Consider the following 16,954-nt stretch of genomic DNA (forward strand, 5'->3'; position numbering starts at 1 on the left):
ATGAGTTTAACAATGGAAATCACAGTCCAGACAGGAAAATGGTATAATGAAAGTACTTTGCATCTCAATGAAAGACAACAAAAACAGGTTTGATGTCTATTAGCATACGCTTTATGTGATTGGACAAAGGAAACAACAAATGTGTCTGATTAAATGTGAGAGGAGGAAAGATCTGCTGCCCACACTGTGTAATACAAAGTCTAATCAATCACTCCGATATCCATCTTTGACATTATGGACAACAAACTGTATATTTAATAAAGCACTGACTGACATACAAATGACAGGAACACCCTCTCTTTTCATGAGAAGGATTTCATTCCTTTGCATCAAAGAAAGGATCCATGTCCAAATCAAACATATGAGGACATTTTTATACAAGGAGTAGATCTTCCTGTGACATTTTGCAGATGTTCTACCACTTAATAATAATAATAATGATAATAATAATAAGTTTATTTATATAGCATATTTCTAGAGCAGAAGTCATAAGGTGCTTTTACAGAGAGAACACTGACAAGGTACAACATAAAAACAAAACAACAAGAAACAAGTAAAATCAGGGTCAGAAGCAGCAGAAAGAACAATATATACACATCAGATTAAGTAAAAGCTCGTCTGAACAAGTGGGTGTTAAGGTGTTTTTTGAAGGTGACAACAGCATCCAGAGGTTTAACACTTATTGGTTGAGTTAAGTTAAGTGTTGGAGCCACAAAGTGAAATGCACAGTCACCTTTGGCTTTGAGCCTGGAGCGAGGGACAACGAGCAACCCCTGGTCAGAGGACCTCAGACACCGGGGTTGTAAGGCTGTAAAAGATCTGAGAAGTAGGCAGGTGCTTGTCCACGCAGGGTTCTAAAGGCGATGACAAGAATCGTAAAATATATTCTGAATTTAAAAGAAGACAGAATGGGTGTTATATGGGACCTTTTTGCAAACTTAGTCAGCAGACTGGCTGAAGCATTTTGGACTAGTTGTAACCGGTTTAGAGGTGTTTTGTATAGGCAGGTGAAAAGTGAGTTACATTAGTCCAAGCGTGAGGAAACAAATGCATGAATTATCATCATTTATTCATTTATTAAAAACATATATACAATAAACATTATCTTACAACCATTTAACTTGACAGCAGTTGAACAAATGTTCAAAGGAGTACAACATGGGCAGGTGTTTCAGTCATGCATTGAGGTGAAATAAAGATCAGGTGAGCACTAGGGCTGGAGCTTACTCTTTCTGTTGGCCTTGGCGTACACATATTCTTTTGCATTTGGTTCGTCATCTGTGGTTGAGAAGTTCACAGTTAACAGCAGATCTCATTTGATCACTTTTATGATACTCGTACATTTGTTTTTCTGTTGTTTTTTTCAACTCTATTTCCATTTATAAGTTCTCATGACAGAATTAGCTCTTGTGCTTTTCATGTCGGTTTACACCTGCTGCTGCAAATGAAGATGCGGTTTTCCTGTAAGATGAACTAACGAACAGTAAAGCAACACATCATGCTGTGGAGCCGAGCTGATTCGCTTAGAAAGCTTTAGTATGTTTGTTTGTACGGTTTTTATTGTTCTCAGTTTTCGTCCAGATTTGGACAAAAAGTTGTAGAGACAAAATAACATCTAAACGATGATGAGTGAACCTACATTTAACATGCAAACTCTGCTCTACTCATTTTATATAAAAATATTGCAGTATTATAATAATTATGTATTTAACAGTGCCTTGAAAACTCAATCATGCATGTGACCTTTAAAACAATTTTAAAACCGAAGCAGCTCTTACCGGCAACACTGTACAATCCCTCACAGTCGTCGTAGGAAGAGTCGTCACCTCCCTCAGGTACCATGCCGTTCTGATAGCTGACACAAGAACAACACAAAGAAGAAGAAGAGGAATTATCTAACACGAGGTTTAAATTATTGCTCCTTATAATTTAATATTATGAAGTATATTTTCTTTCTCAAAAATCATTGGTATTAAAATGTATATTCTTACTCTTCGTCCTCTATGCTGAAAGATTCATCTGAAAAAAAGAAAAATACAGCTTATTAAATGTATTAAAGATGGAAATAAATAGCTATATTCTTGCTATTCTTCAGTAAAAATAATAATAACATTAATGTAAGTTAAAGCCCTAACCTTAATTTTGAGCCATGACATGTTTCCTTAAGTCTCATACATGCTGTGAGAGGAATTGTTGTATTCAGAGCCGAATGTAGCTCGGTTATGTTTTCTAGTCATCAAAGGTAATTTCATTTCAAGCTCCCCAGAGTACGCCTTTACTGTAATTCTATTTTCAACATACCATCTTGTGTTTCCAGATCCTCGGCCTGCGCCTGCTCCTGCTGCTCCTCCATGTCTATATCTGCCGGCTGACTGTCAGCGCTGTGAGAAAACAAAGGTCACGGTATAAGAAAGCACAGCTCAGTATTGTTTGACACAAAGTTCAGTGCTAGGTGCATTTCTTTATCTGGTTTATTTTTCCTTCACTGTAAAAATCTTGCACCAAAAGATATGTCTGTTAGAAGAGACAACAGTGGAAAACCCCATGACCCCCTGTTTGTGATGTTATATTGTTATAATGCTTTATCAGACAGAATCAGATTGGGTTAACACTCACCATTGGCTGCATGAAGCACAGGCTGAGCCTGTTGTAGAAGAAACACGCATCATTTTGAAGTAAATAAACCACACACAGTGTATTCTTAGGGCTCGGACAGGTTGGTAATATGGGAAACAAAACTTACTTGCTAATTTAAAAAATGTATAAAGATTTATCTTAAGAATGTGTCTATCAATATTAGAGCAGGAGACACAAAATGGACATTTACTCCAAAATGTGATGTCTTAAATTAAGTGCTTTTTCAGCTGACCTTGTTTGTTGATCCAACACAGACACAGAGCCAGTACTAACGCGAGGCTTATCAATCCAAAAGAGATGCTCCATCTTAAGAAGAGACCCCCTGAAAAGCGACACAAATATGTCAGCCCAAACATTGTGTTCAAATAAATATGTATTTAAAATCTAGAAACACCTCCCTGACCTGTGACCTCTAGGACTACTGCATTATTTCCATAGATCATCTCCTCATGCTCCTGGATGCATTTAGAAGGCAGCACCACGCAGCTGTAATGACCCGCATCCCTCATGACGGCCTCCTCGATGGTGAAAGTGGCCTCCATCTTTGTGACATTAAATGTGTGCACCTGCAGGATGGTGTCATCCCTCTGCAGGTACGAGTGGATGAGCTGACATTCACCAAGGGTTTGCAGGGTGACAGAGAGAGTGCACCTGAACTCAACATCGTACCCCTCTCTGACAGAGGACGGCCCGGCTACTGAAATATCTGCAGGGAGGAAATTAGCTGTGGGGTAGAAGGACAGAATGAGTGGAGGTAAATAACACTGACATATGGCTTTTATAGCGATGAAATATTCTCACCTATAACCAGAATCTGAATGACGTTGTGTCCTCTCGTATCTACTCTGGAGAGAGGATCATTATTTATGGAGTAAACACAGCTGTAATCCCCGCTGTCATAAAGGCTGACTCTGGGTATGGTGAAGGTGGTGTCATTTTGATCTGGCTTCTGCTTCTTTTGAAGGATTCCAACATCATCCTTACACAAATAAACATATACTCCAGTGTTTTTCTTCCCAAACGTGCTGCAGGTTAGATACAGGTCACTGTTCTCGCTTATAGTTTTCTGCTGGGTCAGGATCCTCGCAGGAGAAATATCTGTGACAAGGAATCATTGACACAGAGACAAACATATTGATACATGACACAATACAAAACAATGATATTGAGAACACACAGACCTTGTCATGAGTGCAAAGCTCACCATTAATTTGGCTTGAGACATGATTTGCGAGACCGCCTTGAAGAAAAAGAAAGTTAAACGGAGCCTTTATCGTTATATGAAAGTTATATTCATTAAATTATAAACACAAACAATAAGGTAGATAAACATGCCAGTTGTACTTACACAGAAGAATGGCCACTATATTTCTGATTCTGAGCATTGTGAAACCCATAGCCTGTCCACACGGCACCTTATGAAACTCTGTACCTGCACCAGCTTCTTGTCTTCAACAGAAAACGTGCACAAACTATAAATAGCTACTTCCTGTGCGTTTCATGATGTGTGGTGACTTTTGAACACTCCAAAATGAAACATCAGTTTAAAACTGGTCATGTTTGCTTTCAATCATTTTTCATTGCTCAGATTCAGTTTTTGCAGAACGTAAATCCTCAAGAGGAAACGTCATTTAAAAGCTCCTTTAATTCGGACATCACCCAGAACCTGTTTTTTCCTCCCACACATCAGCCTCACATGCGCTCAGAGTGAGCTTTAATTAAATTCATTAGCCAGATTTCTTATCAGAAGTGACAGAGAGCTATTACTCTGTCTGTGCTGCCCTGCCAGCATTCAATTAATATGGGCTGGATATTGTTGTAATCACAGAGAAGACCATCTGCTCTGATTTTTAGTCCTATAATGAGATCCTGACAGTGACATACTGACAGACTAGAACCCATGCAGGAGGCTTTAGCACAGGTATTCACATGACATGTAAGAATATCAGCTGAATTTCTTCAAATCTCTTGTACCCTGCAGGTGTTTCTCTTATCAAACCACACCTCTAAATATATGTAAATTATGTGTTAGCCTGCACCAAACATGGCCGCTGTGATGTAAGTGTAACATCCATCCGTGGACCAAAATAAAAGGGCAACCATGGCACTATTTTTTGACCCATCCCCCTGACAGCATGAGACTTAAGCTAATAGAGAGAGAGTACAGACGGTGTGTAGGGAGATTGGAAAATTGTATTTTGGCCTGGAAAATGGTTAGATGAAGATCAGGGAGGAATCCAATAAGCTCCTTCATCACTTGCTCTCTATATTGATTGCGATCCAATAAGCTGAGGTAGCTCCGAGGGGTCGCAGAGGACGTGGAACAGATTAATAAACAAAGCCCCCCTTGAAACTACTCTACATCGCGCAGATATTTTTTACAGTATCAGGTAAACTTTGCTTCAGAAAAGCCATTGATGATACAGGTTCTGCTTACACCTAATATTACAATTTTTAAGATTTATTTGCAGCACAGCAAAAACACAGCAATAACATTTGTACCAATTGCACATTAAATACTTTCAGAGCTTTGCAAAAAGCCAATTCACACAGTGAGAAAAATCACTTCTCTGTCCTGTCTAAAAAGTCATGCAATGCAGATCAAAGAGTCGCTCTCTTTATGCTTTTAACGCATAAAATAAAATACCTTTATCACTTTTTTTTTAATTACACAGAGAAAACGTTATACCCAGGAACATGACAAACTGTTCCTCTAAAGCAGGCAGAGACTTGCTGCTGTTTGCAGTAGCAAAAAATCACCACATGATGTCACTATTTGAACGCAGTCCGCAACCTTGCTCTGTTTTAAGAGACATCGAAATCCATGTTAAATGTGGAAAACAGTAAACAATTTCTTTGATGGAACATAATGGTAACTCAAATACTGAGTTTCTATTATGAAAATGGATGGATGAAAATGCACATGCTTTATTATTTTGAAATTAGGTGCTTTAAGTTAAGTATGTTTATTAATTGCACCTATTTTTTTTACACATCTTTGCCTGCAGTGGTGTTGCTGTGGTATTAAAGACTATGTTTCATTAACCAGGGAACCAGATAGTACACATTAAATGACTAACCGACATGGTTTCTGCCATTGTCTTTTAGCATTCAACATGTTATAACTGTTGGAGAGCCCTTGAACCACTTCATCCAACAAAAATCATCGACTCTTTCTGCAAAAAAAGCAGTGAATAATCCATTTGCATCAACATTTGGCAGACACAGTTTGTCTTCTTTACTTTGGATCCTCTCTGTGTTTTCTGTGCCTGAGCCAAGGCGAGAGTCTTACTTTAAACGTATGCCATCCGCTTCAACAGTCTGGAGTATTAGTCTAGTCAAACTGATTCAAATGTCTTCTCCAAGTAGGAGAGGCTGGAGGAAGAGGCCAGCTGTTCCCAGGATGCACACAAGGACAAAGACCCACAGGAAGATCCTGTCGATCACCATGGCTACGTACTTCCAGTCATCCTGAACCTGTGAGAGGATAACAGTGAAACATTTGGTAAGGTGACATTGTTAGAGTTTTTTGTAAAGATTTCAAAGGTATAGTTTTAATGCACACACCTCCTTTGCTTCATTCTGTAGTCTCATGTTCTCTGCGATGTATTTGACGCTCTCGATAGCCTCCCTGACCTCAGGAGAGAGCGGCAGCAGGGGCATTATTCCTACATCCAGAGACTCGGAGCTGGAGCACTGACTCTCCCCTCCAACCCCGACAGCACTACTTCCTCCAGTCAGCGCCCCCAAGCTGCCCAGCCCCCCGCTCCCTCCTCCAGCGTCTGCAGGCAGTTTGCTGGATCTCTGGTGCCAGCAGCAGTTGCATCGGCCCTCGCGGCACAAGAAAGCCGATCCTGCACTTTTGGCCACATCTCCACTTAAGTTATTGAGGTTGGAAAGCTCGGTGTTGTTGAAAAGCCGATGGCGGTTTGTCAGGGTGGATACCACGCTGGAGGCCAGGGCCTGAGGTTTGTGCTGCTTCTGCAAGGTGCCTGACGCATGAATTGCACAGGGCCTTGAATGCATCGTCTGAACATTGCTGGCCACTGACACCTTCTCGGGATCCCTCTCTGGCCTGGTCATGAACATCACTTTGGGCAGAAGCCCCAGGAACACAGTCCGCACCCAGCAGGGCATCGTGTGGGTCTTTGGTGTGCGGTAGTGCACGTTCAACACAAAAACAGTGATGACAATAGAGAGGGTGACAAAGATCATGGTGAAGAGGAGGTACTCGCCAATCAGGGGGATGACGAGCGAGGTGGAGGGGATAGTCTCAGTTATGACGAGAAGGAAGACAGTCAAAGATAGCAGGACAGAAATGCACAGGGTGACTTTCTCTCCACAATCAGAAGGAAGATAGAAGACGAGCACGGTGAGGAAGGAGATGAGCAGGCAGGGGATGATCATGTTAACGGTGTAAAATAGCGGCAGGCGGCGGATGTACAAAGAATAAGTGATATCCGTGTAGATTTCCTCGCAGCAGTTGTACTTAATGTCGTGTTTGTAACCCGGGGCATCGATGATCGTCCACTCGCCCGTCTCCCAGAAGTCCTTGAGGTTGATGGTTGAGCCGATAAGCACCAGATCGATCTTGGCTTTGTCGTACGTCCAGGAGCCGAACTTCATGGTGCAATTTTGGTAGTCGAAGGGAAAGTAGGTGACGTCTATTTTGCAGGAGCTCTTGAATATGGCAGGAGGGATCCAGGTCACGTCTCCATTGTAGCGGAGGAGGGCCTTGGTTTTGTCATCAACTTGGAAATCTCCCACTGCACTGTAGAGAGAAAAGAGGATAGAAGAGTGAAGCTTGGATAGCAGTCACTGAAAATGACATTTAAGGTTCTATTAAATAAATTATTGCATCATGGAGATTCTAATTGAAAGAGATGCCTTGTGGTTTTAGTAAATTGCATCCTTCAATGATCCTTACACACTCCCTTGAGAATATGCAAAACAAAAGATGACCCATGCAGGATGTGCAGTGGAGACTTATATCGATGGTCGGCAATCTTTAATATTAAATGGACCCAACAATCAATGAAGATGTTAAGCCAGGTTATTAATTGTTTTTTATGCTCACTTGTTGTACAGCACAATGTCTGGCTTCCATATCCTGTTGGATGGCACTCGGATAAACTCGACGCCTGAGTAATCTTTTGGATTCCATCGGAGTTTGTAGTCGTTCCAGATCTGAAAAATAAATCAGAATAATTGATTCACTGAAGAAACAAGAAGGACAAATCACAATGTCAAACTAGAATTTGCAACAATAACAGTTACCGTAAAATCCAAAATATAAGTCTCACCGGAATATAAGACGCAGGGAAAAAGGTTTTCTATACCTATTTATTAATAAAACCGTGTATACAAGTTATTTCAACACTATTTCAATTTCATTTCATTTAAATCACATTCAAAACACACACAAATTACAGCCTACCATCTGTTTTTCAATTTGCAGTCCTGCTAGCTACCAGTGCTGTAGCTAGCGGTAGCTGGCTGCCTACGGTAACGTTGATTGTTGTGAGGGTGGCGGCTGAAATGGTGATCATGACGGAGCATGTCCATGACGAAGCGTTAGCAACAATTACGTTTTTTTTTCCTCGCTAACATTCTCGAACTTTTTCATTTAAATAAATGTCTTTTAAAATCACTCTCTATTAGCGAATGAGGTAACACAATGGTAATTGAGCCTATGGCCCACTGATGAAAGCCTTTGCATTTGCAGTATATAGTATTATTATGGACTGGGTGTCTGTGGCGACAGACAATCACAAGCGGCGCCCAGTTAGTGACGTATTTTCCATCACCCAGCAGTGGTTGGTCTGTCAGTGTAGGCGGAGCTAAGTGGCTGCAGTTCCAGTTTCTGTAAGCATTGCGAGGAAACAGTAATCTACTACGGCTGAACAAACAAAGAAAAGATCGATGACTACAGATAACTTCAAAAATAAGTGAAAATCCAAAGAAAAAGAAACAAATATGACGCTCAGATGAAGGCAAACAGTCTACAAACGAAAGTGAGGAAAATCAAGAGTTAGAACCCTGAAAAAGGGAGCCAGCTGTAGACATCTGGCTAAATTGGGAAGAGTGCTCTTATTGTTACTGATTATTGCTAGTGGAAGGTGCTCAAGAGCACAAAGTTGAAGTCTTCTAGATTGAACGGCAAGGAAAAACAGCTCTGTGACATACTGTGAAAAGGGAACATTGTAGCAATTTGTACCCAGAAACAGTTTAATACAGAAATGTGATGTCACCACTTTACACTTAGATAGTGCCATCGCCTGGGTAAAATATTAACACAAGTAAATACCTCTCTCTGCATTTTATACTAGTATATTGGTCGCACCGGTATGTAGGACGCAGCACACTTTTTAGATTAAAAAAACATTTATGAAAAGTGCGTCTAACACACCAAATTTTGCGGTAACTTTTTTTTGTCAGTTTGAGCCATGAATGAAGACCTGAATTTGTGTAGCTTGGAATGAATGAAGTCCTGACACTCATGGAGGTTTGAATTGAATTCAGGGCACAAACAAGTTGGTTAACCTTAAAATGAAAACAACTCAATAAAGGACACATTAATTGATCCAAAAAATGTAAGAGGTTTCCATTATCATGAACATATCGACAGCCGATTCAAAGACAAGCTTGCACCTGTATAAGGCTATACTTCATCACTGTTGGTTTGAGCCTAATGCTAACAAGTAAAGCTTTATTATGCTACAAAACTGATATAAAAGCTAGAGTGTACGAGTTGTTTCCTCCTGGTGGTTATATTTTACTTTATGAATCTAGTCTGACTGATTTCAAACTCATTCACTTGTAAAATGTCCTTCATAAAAAGAAATTGCAGCATATAAACAGAGTGTACACAGCACGTAAACTGAGAGATATGGACCACAGTTTACAGTGTGTTTTATGGACCTTCTGGACATGGTTTTTGACCCTCTCTTGAGGACAGCCAGTGATCCTCAGGAGAATCATAAAGCAACAATGCTAAAGCTACCTCAGAGAGCTGTAAAAATTTAACTTAATCAACAAACAGGAAGTATCTGGAGCGTGTTGTAAGAATTGGATTGCCAGTAATGGAAATGTACCTCACCCTGTTTTTGTTATATTGCTAAGAGAGACTCTAAAACAACAGTGCTTCGACTCGCTCTACCCCTTAGCATGACCACGGCTCCAGCATAGATGCTTATCTGCTCAGCACTTGTGATATGGGACCTGGAGACCTGCCCCGCCTCATTTGGTTTCTGAACTGTTTCACTGCACAATGCAGCATGGCAGAAGAGACACCATGTGAGGCCAAGTACATGAGACAACAACAAGCCGTACTACATGTACAGAAGCTGATTAATTCATGCTGCAGATTTGTTCTGTGTAATAATAGAAAACAATTGCTGTAAAATCGGTTTAAACCTTCAGATTCAGTGTTATGCAGATGGTTTCTGTCACAATGTCAAAGACAATAATGTGGATGTTAGCCTGCATGATACATTCCAGACCACAGTCAAATTATTCCAAAAAACATGTAATATTGATCATGAAATTTTCGCTTGTTTTTTATTGTTTTGTAAGAAATTAGGCCAGAAGGATCAATGTGTTTAAAGAGCCTCCCTCCATGAATAATTCAGCTTGTCAGTCTGGCCACAAGAATCATGTATGACAGAAGGCTGGATCCATACTTGATGTCCTTCCTCAAGGTCTATATGCACAGTCGCGCACCATAAACTTACATGTCTCAGCCACAGATTCGTCTCCATGATCTGGTTGAGTTCATCCTGGGAACACAGCAGAAATAATGATGAAGACATTTCAGGGAAGAAAAAAAACAATAAATGTTAACATTTTAAGGATAAAACAGGAAGAACACGGCCACAGGCAATCGTCCTGTTTGGACTGCTTGTGTGCATAGAGGGTCACACCTCTGCGTATCCCAGACAAGAGGATTAACAGAGGCACACCTGAGTCCTCCACTCCTGCAGCGTAACCGACATGACAGCACAGGGGTCACAGCACCATGTTTACTTTAATCCGAACAACTCGGTGGTAAAGCTGGAGCAGAGGGACCAACAAGGGGCGGGAGGAGGTGTTTTTGTGACTTAGACCGTGAATGAACTGATCTCATGACCCAGTGCATAACATTAAGGTTTCATGTTAACATTAACTATCTAGGAGGGGTTGCACATGGCCGGTCAGCACTGGTAGACATAAGGCTGCAGGGAAAAACGTTACTGGATTACTTTTTGGAGAAGGGTGATTTTAAAGCACTTTGATAGCAGAGGCGAACATCCTGTATCTAATCACCAAATCAGACAGCGTGCAGAGACACAAAGGACATGCTGGGATTCAGATCAGATCACGATTCATTTAGAATTCAGTGTTTTTCTTTAACCAGGAAGTACATTTAAAGCTTGGATATTTTATCTCTGGCAGCATGATTTCTGCAATAGTTAAAATGCAGGAGCAGCAACATTTAGATTTAGAGTTGGATGACTAATTTGAGACCACTCTCATGTCTGTGCATGAAATATAAACCAGCAGTTAGCTTAGCTTAGCAAAATACTTCTAGTCTGACATTTCTTGGTGAAGAAATATGTATATAATATCATTTTTTCTGGAATAAACAACCAATATTGTAACATGTTATTTAATCATCTTTAGATGTGCTTGTGTGCAGATTTTATTCCCTTTAGGTGGAGCCAGGCTAGCTGCTTCCCCTCGCTTCCAGTGCTAAGCTAACTGCCTCCTGGCTCTAGCTTCATATTTAAGATATGAGAGTGGGATTAAAGTTCTCATCTGACTCTTGCTAGAAAGTGAATTATTGGGTTTTCTTTTCTGAAACCCTCAAGCAGAGAGCCTGTCATATGAACCCTCATTGTGAGATGATGAGTGACCAAGCGAACGCAATGAGCTATTGATGGTCTAAATGAGCTCATATAGCTCGGCTGTAATTGGTGTAGGCTGACCAATACCAATTGCATCTGGGTTAGGAGCAGCAGGTGTGGAGAGGGAATAATGGTCATCCATCAGCACAGGGAGCTCCTCGGAGAGAAAAAAAGATTGCCTGTACACAGGCAAAGGAAAGCAGATGGAGGATGGCTGACAGACCCCACATGTTTATTCAAACTCTATGTGTAGGAAACATCTGTATGAATAGTGACATACCTTTTGCACTATTGGCTACCATTGGTTGATGTTTTTTTAATAGAATATCATTTTAAAAATTGCAGACATTCTTGGAAATACCTTTGATTTGTTTTTTGTACAAAGAGTTTGATGAGAAGTACAGCAGCACTCATATATGTTAGCCTAGCTTAGCACAAAGGCTTGAAGTTTGCAGCTTGCAGTTTTTTTGAAGGGGGATTATGTAGGAAAGTTTTGTGTTTTTAACCTTTGGATAGAGTGTTGCTATTGTAGCTTTTCTCCTGCTTTCAATATTTATACTAAAATAAACCTACAAGGCTCATTTAGTTCCGGATTGCCTTCACACAGGGGAGTGGTGTTAATTCTCTCACCTCGTCTCTGCAAGAAAATAACATATAACATACCCTCTCTTGTCATTCAATCCTGCAGACGGACTAATGTGATCGGGTACAATGTGTCCAAGACTGTTGATTCTGTAAATGGGGCTGTATTCCCTGTCCAACGCAAGCCTTTTTGTTTAATTATCGACATCCTCTCCGGCCCTGTCTGAGTGAAGAGAGAGAGGCGTCTGTCTGCCCTGCAGCCTGCAGTCAACACGCTTTAACACAGCCTGCTACCAAAACCAGAGGTGCTCATCTGAAGTGGCAGTGATAGAGTGATAGAGGCTTCCTAAACTGAGAGGCACTCAAACAGCTGACATTTCCCATCTTGTCTTGTCCAGACAAACAGCCACACTGCCTCGTCTTTTCATCTGGTTCCCTCCTCAGGATTAAAAAGCAGGGGCTGCTGTGCAAGACAAGGGTGTGTTTCAGGTGTCTCAGATGGCATTCGGATTGCTTTCCTCCCTGAAACTTTGTTGTCCAAAGTCCTCACATTTCTTCTCATGCTCAGAACCTTCAGTTTTCATACTGTAGTTTGTTATTCCTTGTTTTTCCCCTCAGGTCCTGACTGCACATTCAGCATAGTGATAAATGGTGGTGAAGTAGCTGCCCATTACTCACTACGGTACTATCTGTGTCACCACAAGTCACACAAAGAGTGGGGAAAAAAACAACCTTTCACTTACCACTTTGACCAGCTGTGACATGGACACCTCGAACTGTACAATGACGGGGTCAGACACATTTTCCACAGGTCGTATGTACTGGTTGTATCTGGAGAATATCACAGAGAAGAGCTTGTGCTCTGCCTCTGAAGATGAGCTCCCTGAAGAAGAGCAAAGGGTCAGACATATAACTCTGTCACCTTGTAACAAAGCTTTAAAGTGACACACGGCCAGATGATGGTTTGATAGTTCTCATCAGTCTGTGGGAGCACTTTCTTCATATTTAACCTTTTTTATAGTGAACTGATTAGAATTTATAGCCACTTTTCTCAAAGTGTGAAATAACCATGCAGTGGTCTGCTTCATTTTAGAGGTTTCTTTAATGTAAAGAATAAGAATTGGCATCAATAAAAATACATATATGGCTTTAAATGATTAACAGAATGAGCTGAAGTCATCACTTATTTATGATTTCTCCTAATGCGTGCATTTTATAAAAGTAGGTTGCCTATATTAGCATATTTTAAGGTTATTTCAAAATACGTGTTCTTAATTGCTAATTTTGTACAGCTAGCTTACAAAAATATCCATCATTAACTGTGCCAAAAATTTTAAAACACGTTATTCAAAGCAACAAGTAAGTTATAATATGTTCCAGGAGCTTATTACTCACCTGGCAGAAGAAACAGAAGGAAGGAACATGTGGGAAAAACGAAGCAGAAATGGACTTTCATCGTGTTTTAAATGACGAAGTGCACATTAATCCACACAGGGTCAGAGGCAGCAGCTCCGCGAGCAGACAGCAGGAGAAAGTGGGAGAGTGAAAGCGCGTGCAGCTCCAGAGAGCAGAGAGAAAGAGAGAGAGGCAGAGCCGCACTGACACACATGTGACGGAGAGGAGGCACTCTGCACTGCAAACAAATGCGACCTACAGCGACCTAATCTGATGGAACAAGGAAAAAAACTGGTCAGTGCTGCGAGTGTGTCACTTACAGATCACAGCAGGCTTCCTTTGCCAAGATAACATCCCTTTAATTGGTTTTGACCACTTCCTTTAGTTTCCAACGACAGGATGCATCTGCTTTGTTCTAACAGACTGTTTGTCACTATAGGTTTCTATGCTTTGAGGAAAAGATGAAAATGTCATTTAAAAACACCAAAAACATATTTTCTCAATTAGCCTCCAACTTTAGGGATTGGATTCAACATTAAAATCTGTATTTTCTAAAAAAAAAAAAAAGTCAGAACATTTTTGGGGGATTTGACAAGAGTTATTTCTGTGTTGTTGTTTTTTTTTGCTAATCTCATTGATCTGAAATGGGCGGGGCTCCAGAGGGAAAGGTGATGTCACGCATTTTTGTGCCCCATTCAGAATTTAGCAGTATTTAAATCAGCGACAAAATACCTTATTCACAATTACTTTTTTGCACTTACATTAAGATCCCATGTTGATCATTTTGTTATCTCATGATAACAACAAAATCTACTGTTTTAATAAGGGCACTAAAGTCGATTCCTCTTGTTCCCTCTAATGTTTGTCAGACTTAGGGAGAGCTATGCCAGCATGTATATTGTAGATGGTGTCTCAACACTGCAGCAATTTAAACTGAAATTGTCCCATTAAGGTCCACCCATAATAGATCAATGACTGCACAAACTCCAGTCACGGTTCAATGATTAATCAAACCCTCCTCCACTGTCATTACAGTGAGGTGAAGTCAAGTGTGATCAAATGAACCAGAGACTTAAAGCTACTGCGAAGAATTTTCGGTTTGTATTGATTTTGGCGCCCCCTGTGGACAAAGCCGTACCTCTTACCTCTTTGTTGATTTTGTCCTGTATGTGTTGTGGTTTTTAACAAAAAATATCATCCTGCTTTCTTTAGCAGTCATATATACATCACTCACTTTAATTATTTGTCCTGTAAAATGTAAACAAAGGCAGCGTGCAGTTAATTGCTTCGTCTGACACCTACCCCCCACCAGCAGTTTCATGCATTAAAAATAACTGTATAGAAATAATCAATCTTGTCGCTGATGGTGTGGTTTGCTTTTGTAGGTCATATAGAGTAATCAGAATTAAATTCATTAAATTTCATAACCAGCAAAAAAATCCTCACAGGAGCTTAAATTTTATGTTCTCCATAATTATCCCATGAACATAAGCAAACAGAAAGTAGATAAATCCCTTATGTCGATGATCTGCCTTTTATGTTCTCTTAATAACGCGATACATTAATCTATTATCATAACACAACAAGCTTTGTTATCTCAAGATAAGACATGATTAAATTGTGATCCTGAGATAACAAGATATGACAGCCATTTTCAGCCTCCGTAAGTATTTGATGACAGCATGTGAACTGATGAAACCTGATCAAACCAAACTCTTCATGAAGCAGGCACTTCCTGGCCGACACTTCCTGTGGACAGTGAACATGGACTCAGGTGGTGTTGAGACATATTTTCTCATGTTGAAGACTCCCTTATTAAACCACCGCATAGCCTTCAGTTAATCTAAACAGATCAATATCCACTGCGTGCTGCTGGGTTCAGGTTTGGGTGGCCAAGGAACATAAAGGAATTATTTTTGATTGATTTATTGTTTCATTATTGATTTTGGTTTTGGCATTATCCATCGTTTTGTTTTGTTTTTTCAAAAATCTGTAAATATATTCTGGAAAGCCTAATTAGAAAACAGTTCTGTCATGTTAATACCCTCACATTACTGACTTCAGCTGAGGCTCGGGTCATTCAACAAGACTTTCTGTGGTGAAAAACATCTTCCAAACATTTGATGCTGTAAAGATTATCCTGAGAATGCAGAAAGACTAGAGAAGGACAAGACATCTCTATTGAATCTCACACGTGCTTGCCTGCCCGTGTGAGAGGACACTTCTCACAACAATGTCCCCATGCAGATCTCATTAGACACTAATGACAGAGGGCTGCTGACACAAGGCTCATGATTTATGGGACCTTCCTCCGCGTGTTGAATGACGACTCCTCCCGCTTTGTTTGGATTGAAACAGATGATGGATTGCTGTGGCACTAATAAACGGAAGCGAGCAGGTGAATTAATAAACCATGAATGATTTTGAAAAGTGGAACCAGAGCTTAAAGTTTGCAGGGCCGTCCATTGACGCAGATGCCTGTTGCTATCTCTTGATTTAAGTCTCTGTAAACAGCCGACAGTCTGCAGAATCTGTAACGAGCCCACTCAGCACAGTTTATTGAGCAGTAAATGTTGTGTGTGGGTGAAGGTTCGGCTCAGCATGAGTTTGTGTGTATCTGAAGCATCATTTACTCGATATGTGCATACACTTGGCCTCCTGTACTAATAAGTATTTTGCAGAGATGAACTTTGGTGTAAAGGTGCAAATTAGAGCCCATAAGATCACATTGTTTGACATAAATACATTTTATTTTCTCTTCTTTCCCATTTAAAAACTGATTTTATACAGATTTTTGTTTTGCTGTATGTGTCAAATATTTATGAGGGAAAAAAACCCTGGAAATCAGCTCCATCTCCATCTTTGTTGTATCAACATATTTTTTTGCCTGATCGCACATTCTCACATCTTAAGTGTACAGCTGTCTCACCTATTTGATGAAATGTTCTTATTGGCACATCTTCAGCGGACATATTGGCTCCGACCATAAACTTTATCACTGGCAACACAGATTAACTAAGCACTTTGGCAAGACCCGGACTACTTCAAGACTTTATTGGTGATTTCATGGATTTAATCAAACTGAAAGAGGACACAGTTTATGTTTATTATCCATTCTTTAATCACACATCACATTCAATGACATGGTTTTGTAACTTAAACATAAATAAGAACTCAACCATCATTTGACAGCAGACAGATCTTCCTTATTTCTCTGTCATTATTGGTTATATTTCTGCAATCGTTCAGTATATCAGTGCAGTGAATGTTACATTCAGTCCAGTTCTGCAGATGTCCTTTGTATGCTTGAGGGGAAATGACCTCAGTGCAATGATGCCACATCGGGGCCCTTTCAGAGGTACCATTTCCAAAAAACATATTGGGTGCTGCAGAAGGCTGTATTGCTGCAGAACTTGTGGTTTTGATTATTAGCAGATATTTCATCCAGGTGGTGT

The 16,954-nt window shown here is 40.3% G+C and overlaps 1 protein-coding gene across 1 annotated transcript; it reads right to left on the minus strand.

Annotated features, from left to right (window-relative positions):
* Positions 1-5,985: 5,985 nt before the first annotated feature.
* Positions 5,986-13,560, minus strand: chrna3 (cholinergic receptor, nicotinic, alpha 3). Its single transcript, XM_069670311.1, has 6 exons — positions 13,500-13,560; positions 12,848-12,987; positions 10,371-10,415; positions 7,715-7,824; positions 6,205-7,408; positions 5,986-6,114 (listed from the first exon to the last, which is right to left on the minus strand). The coding sequence occupies exons 1-6, from the start codon at positions 13,558-13,560 to the stop codon at positions 5,986-5,988; spliced, it is 1,689 nt and encodes a 562-aa protein (XP_069526412.1).
* Between the last annotated feature and the right edge of the window lie 3,394 nt (positions 13,561-16,954).

Source organism: Semicossyphus pulcher, unplaced genomic scaffold, assembly GCF_022749685.1.
Source record: "Semicossyphus pulcher isolate SPU_LCO1_2020_fin unplaced genomic scaffold, fSemPul1.0.p SCAF_1, whole genome shotgun sequence".
In the NCBI taxonomy this organism is placed as follows: Eukaryota; Metazoa; Chordata; class Actinopteri; order Labriformes; family Labridae; genus Semicossyphus; species Semicossyphus pulcher.

Excerpts from the sequence above, each read along its gene's own strand:
- chrna3 (XM_069670311.1), bottom strand. The coding sequence starts at position 13,560 with ATGAAAGTCCATTTCTGCTTCGTTTTTCCCACATGTTCCTTCCTTCTG. Across the intron at positions 10,416-12,847 it reads TGTCACAGCTGGTCAAAGTG|GATGAACTCAACCAGATCAT; the intron begins GTAAGTGAAAGG and ends CTGTGTTCCCAG. Across the intron at positions 7,825-10,370 it reads CGAATCTGTGGCTGAGACAT|ATCTGGAACGACTACAAACT; the intron begins GTAAGTTTATGG and ends TTTATTTTTCAG.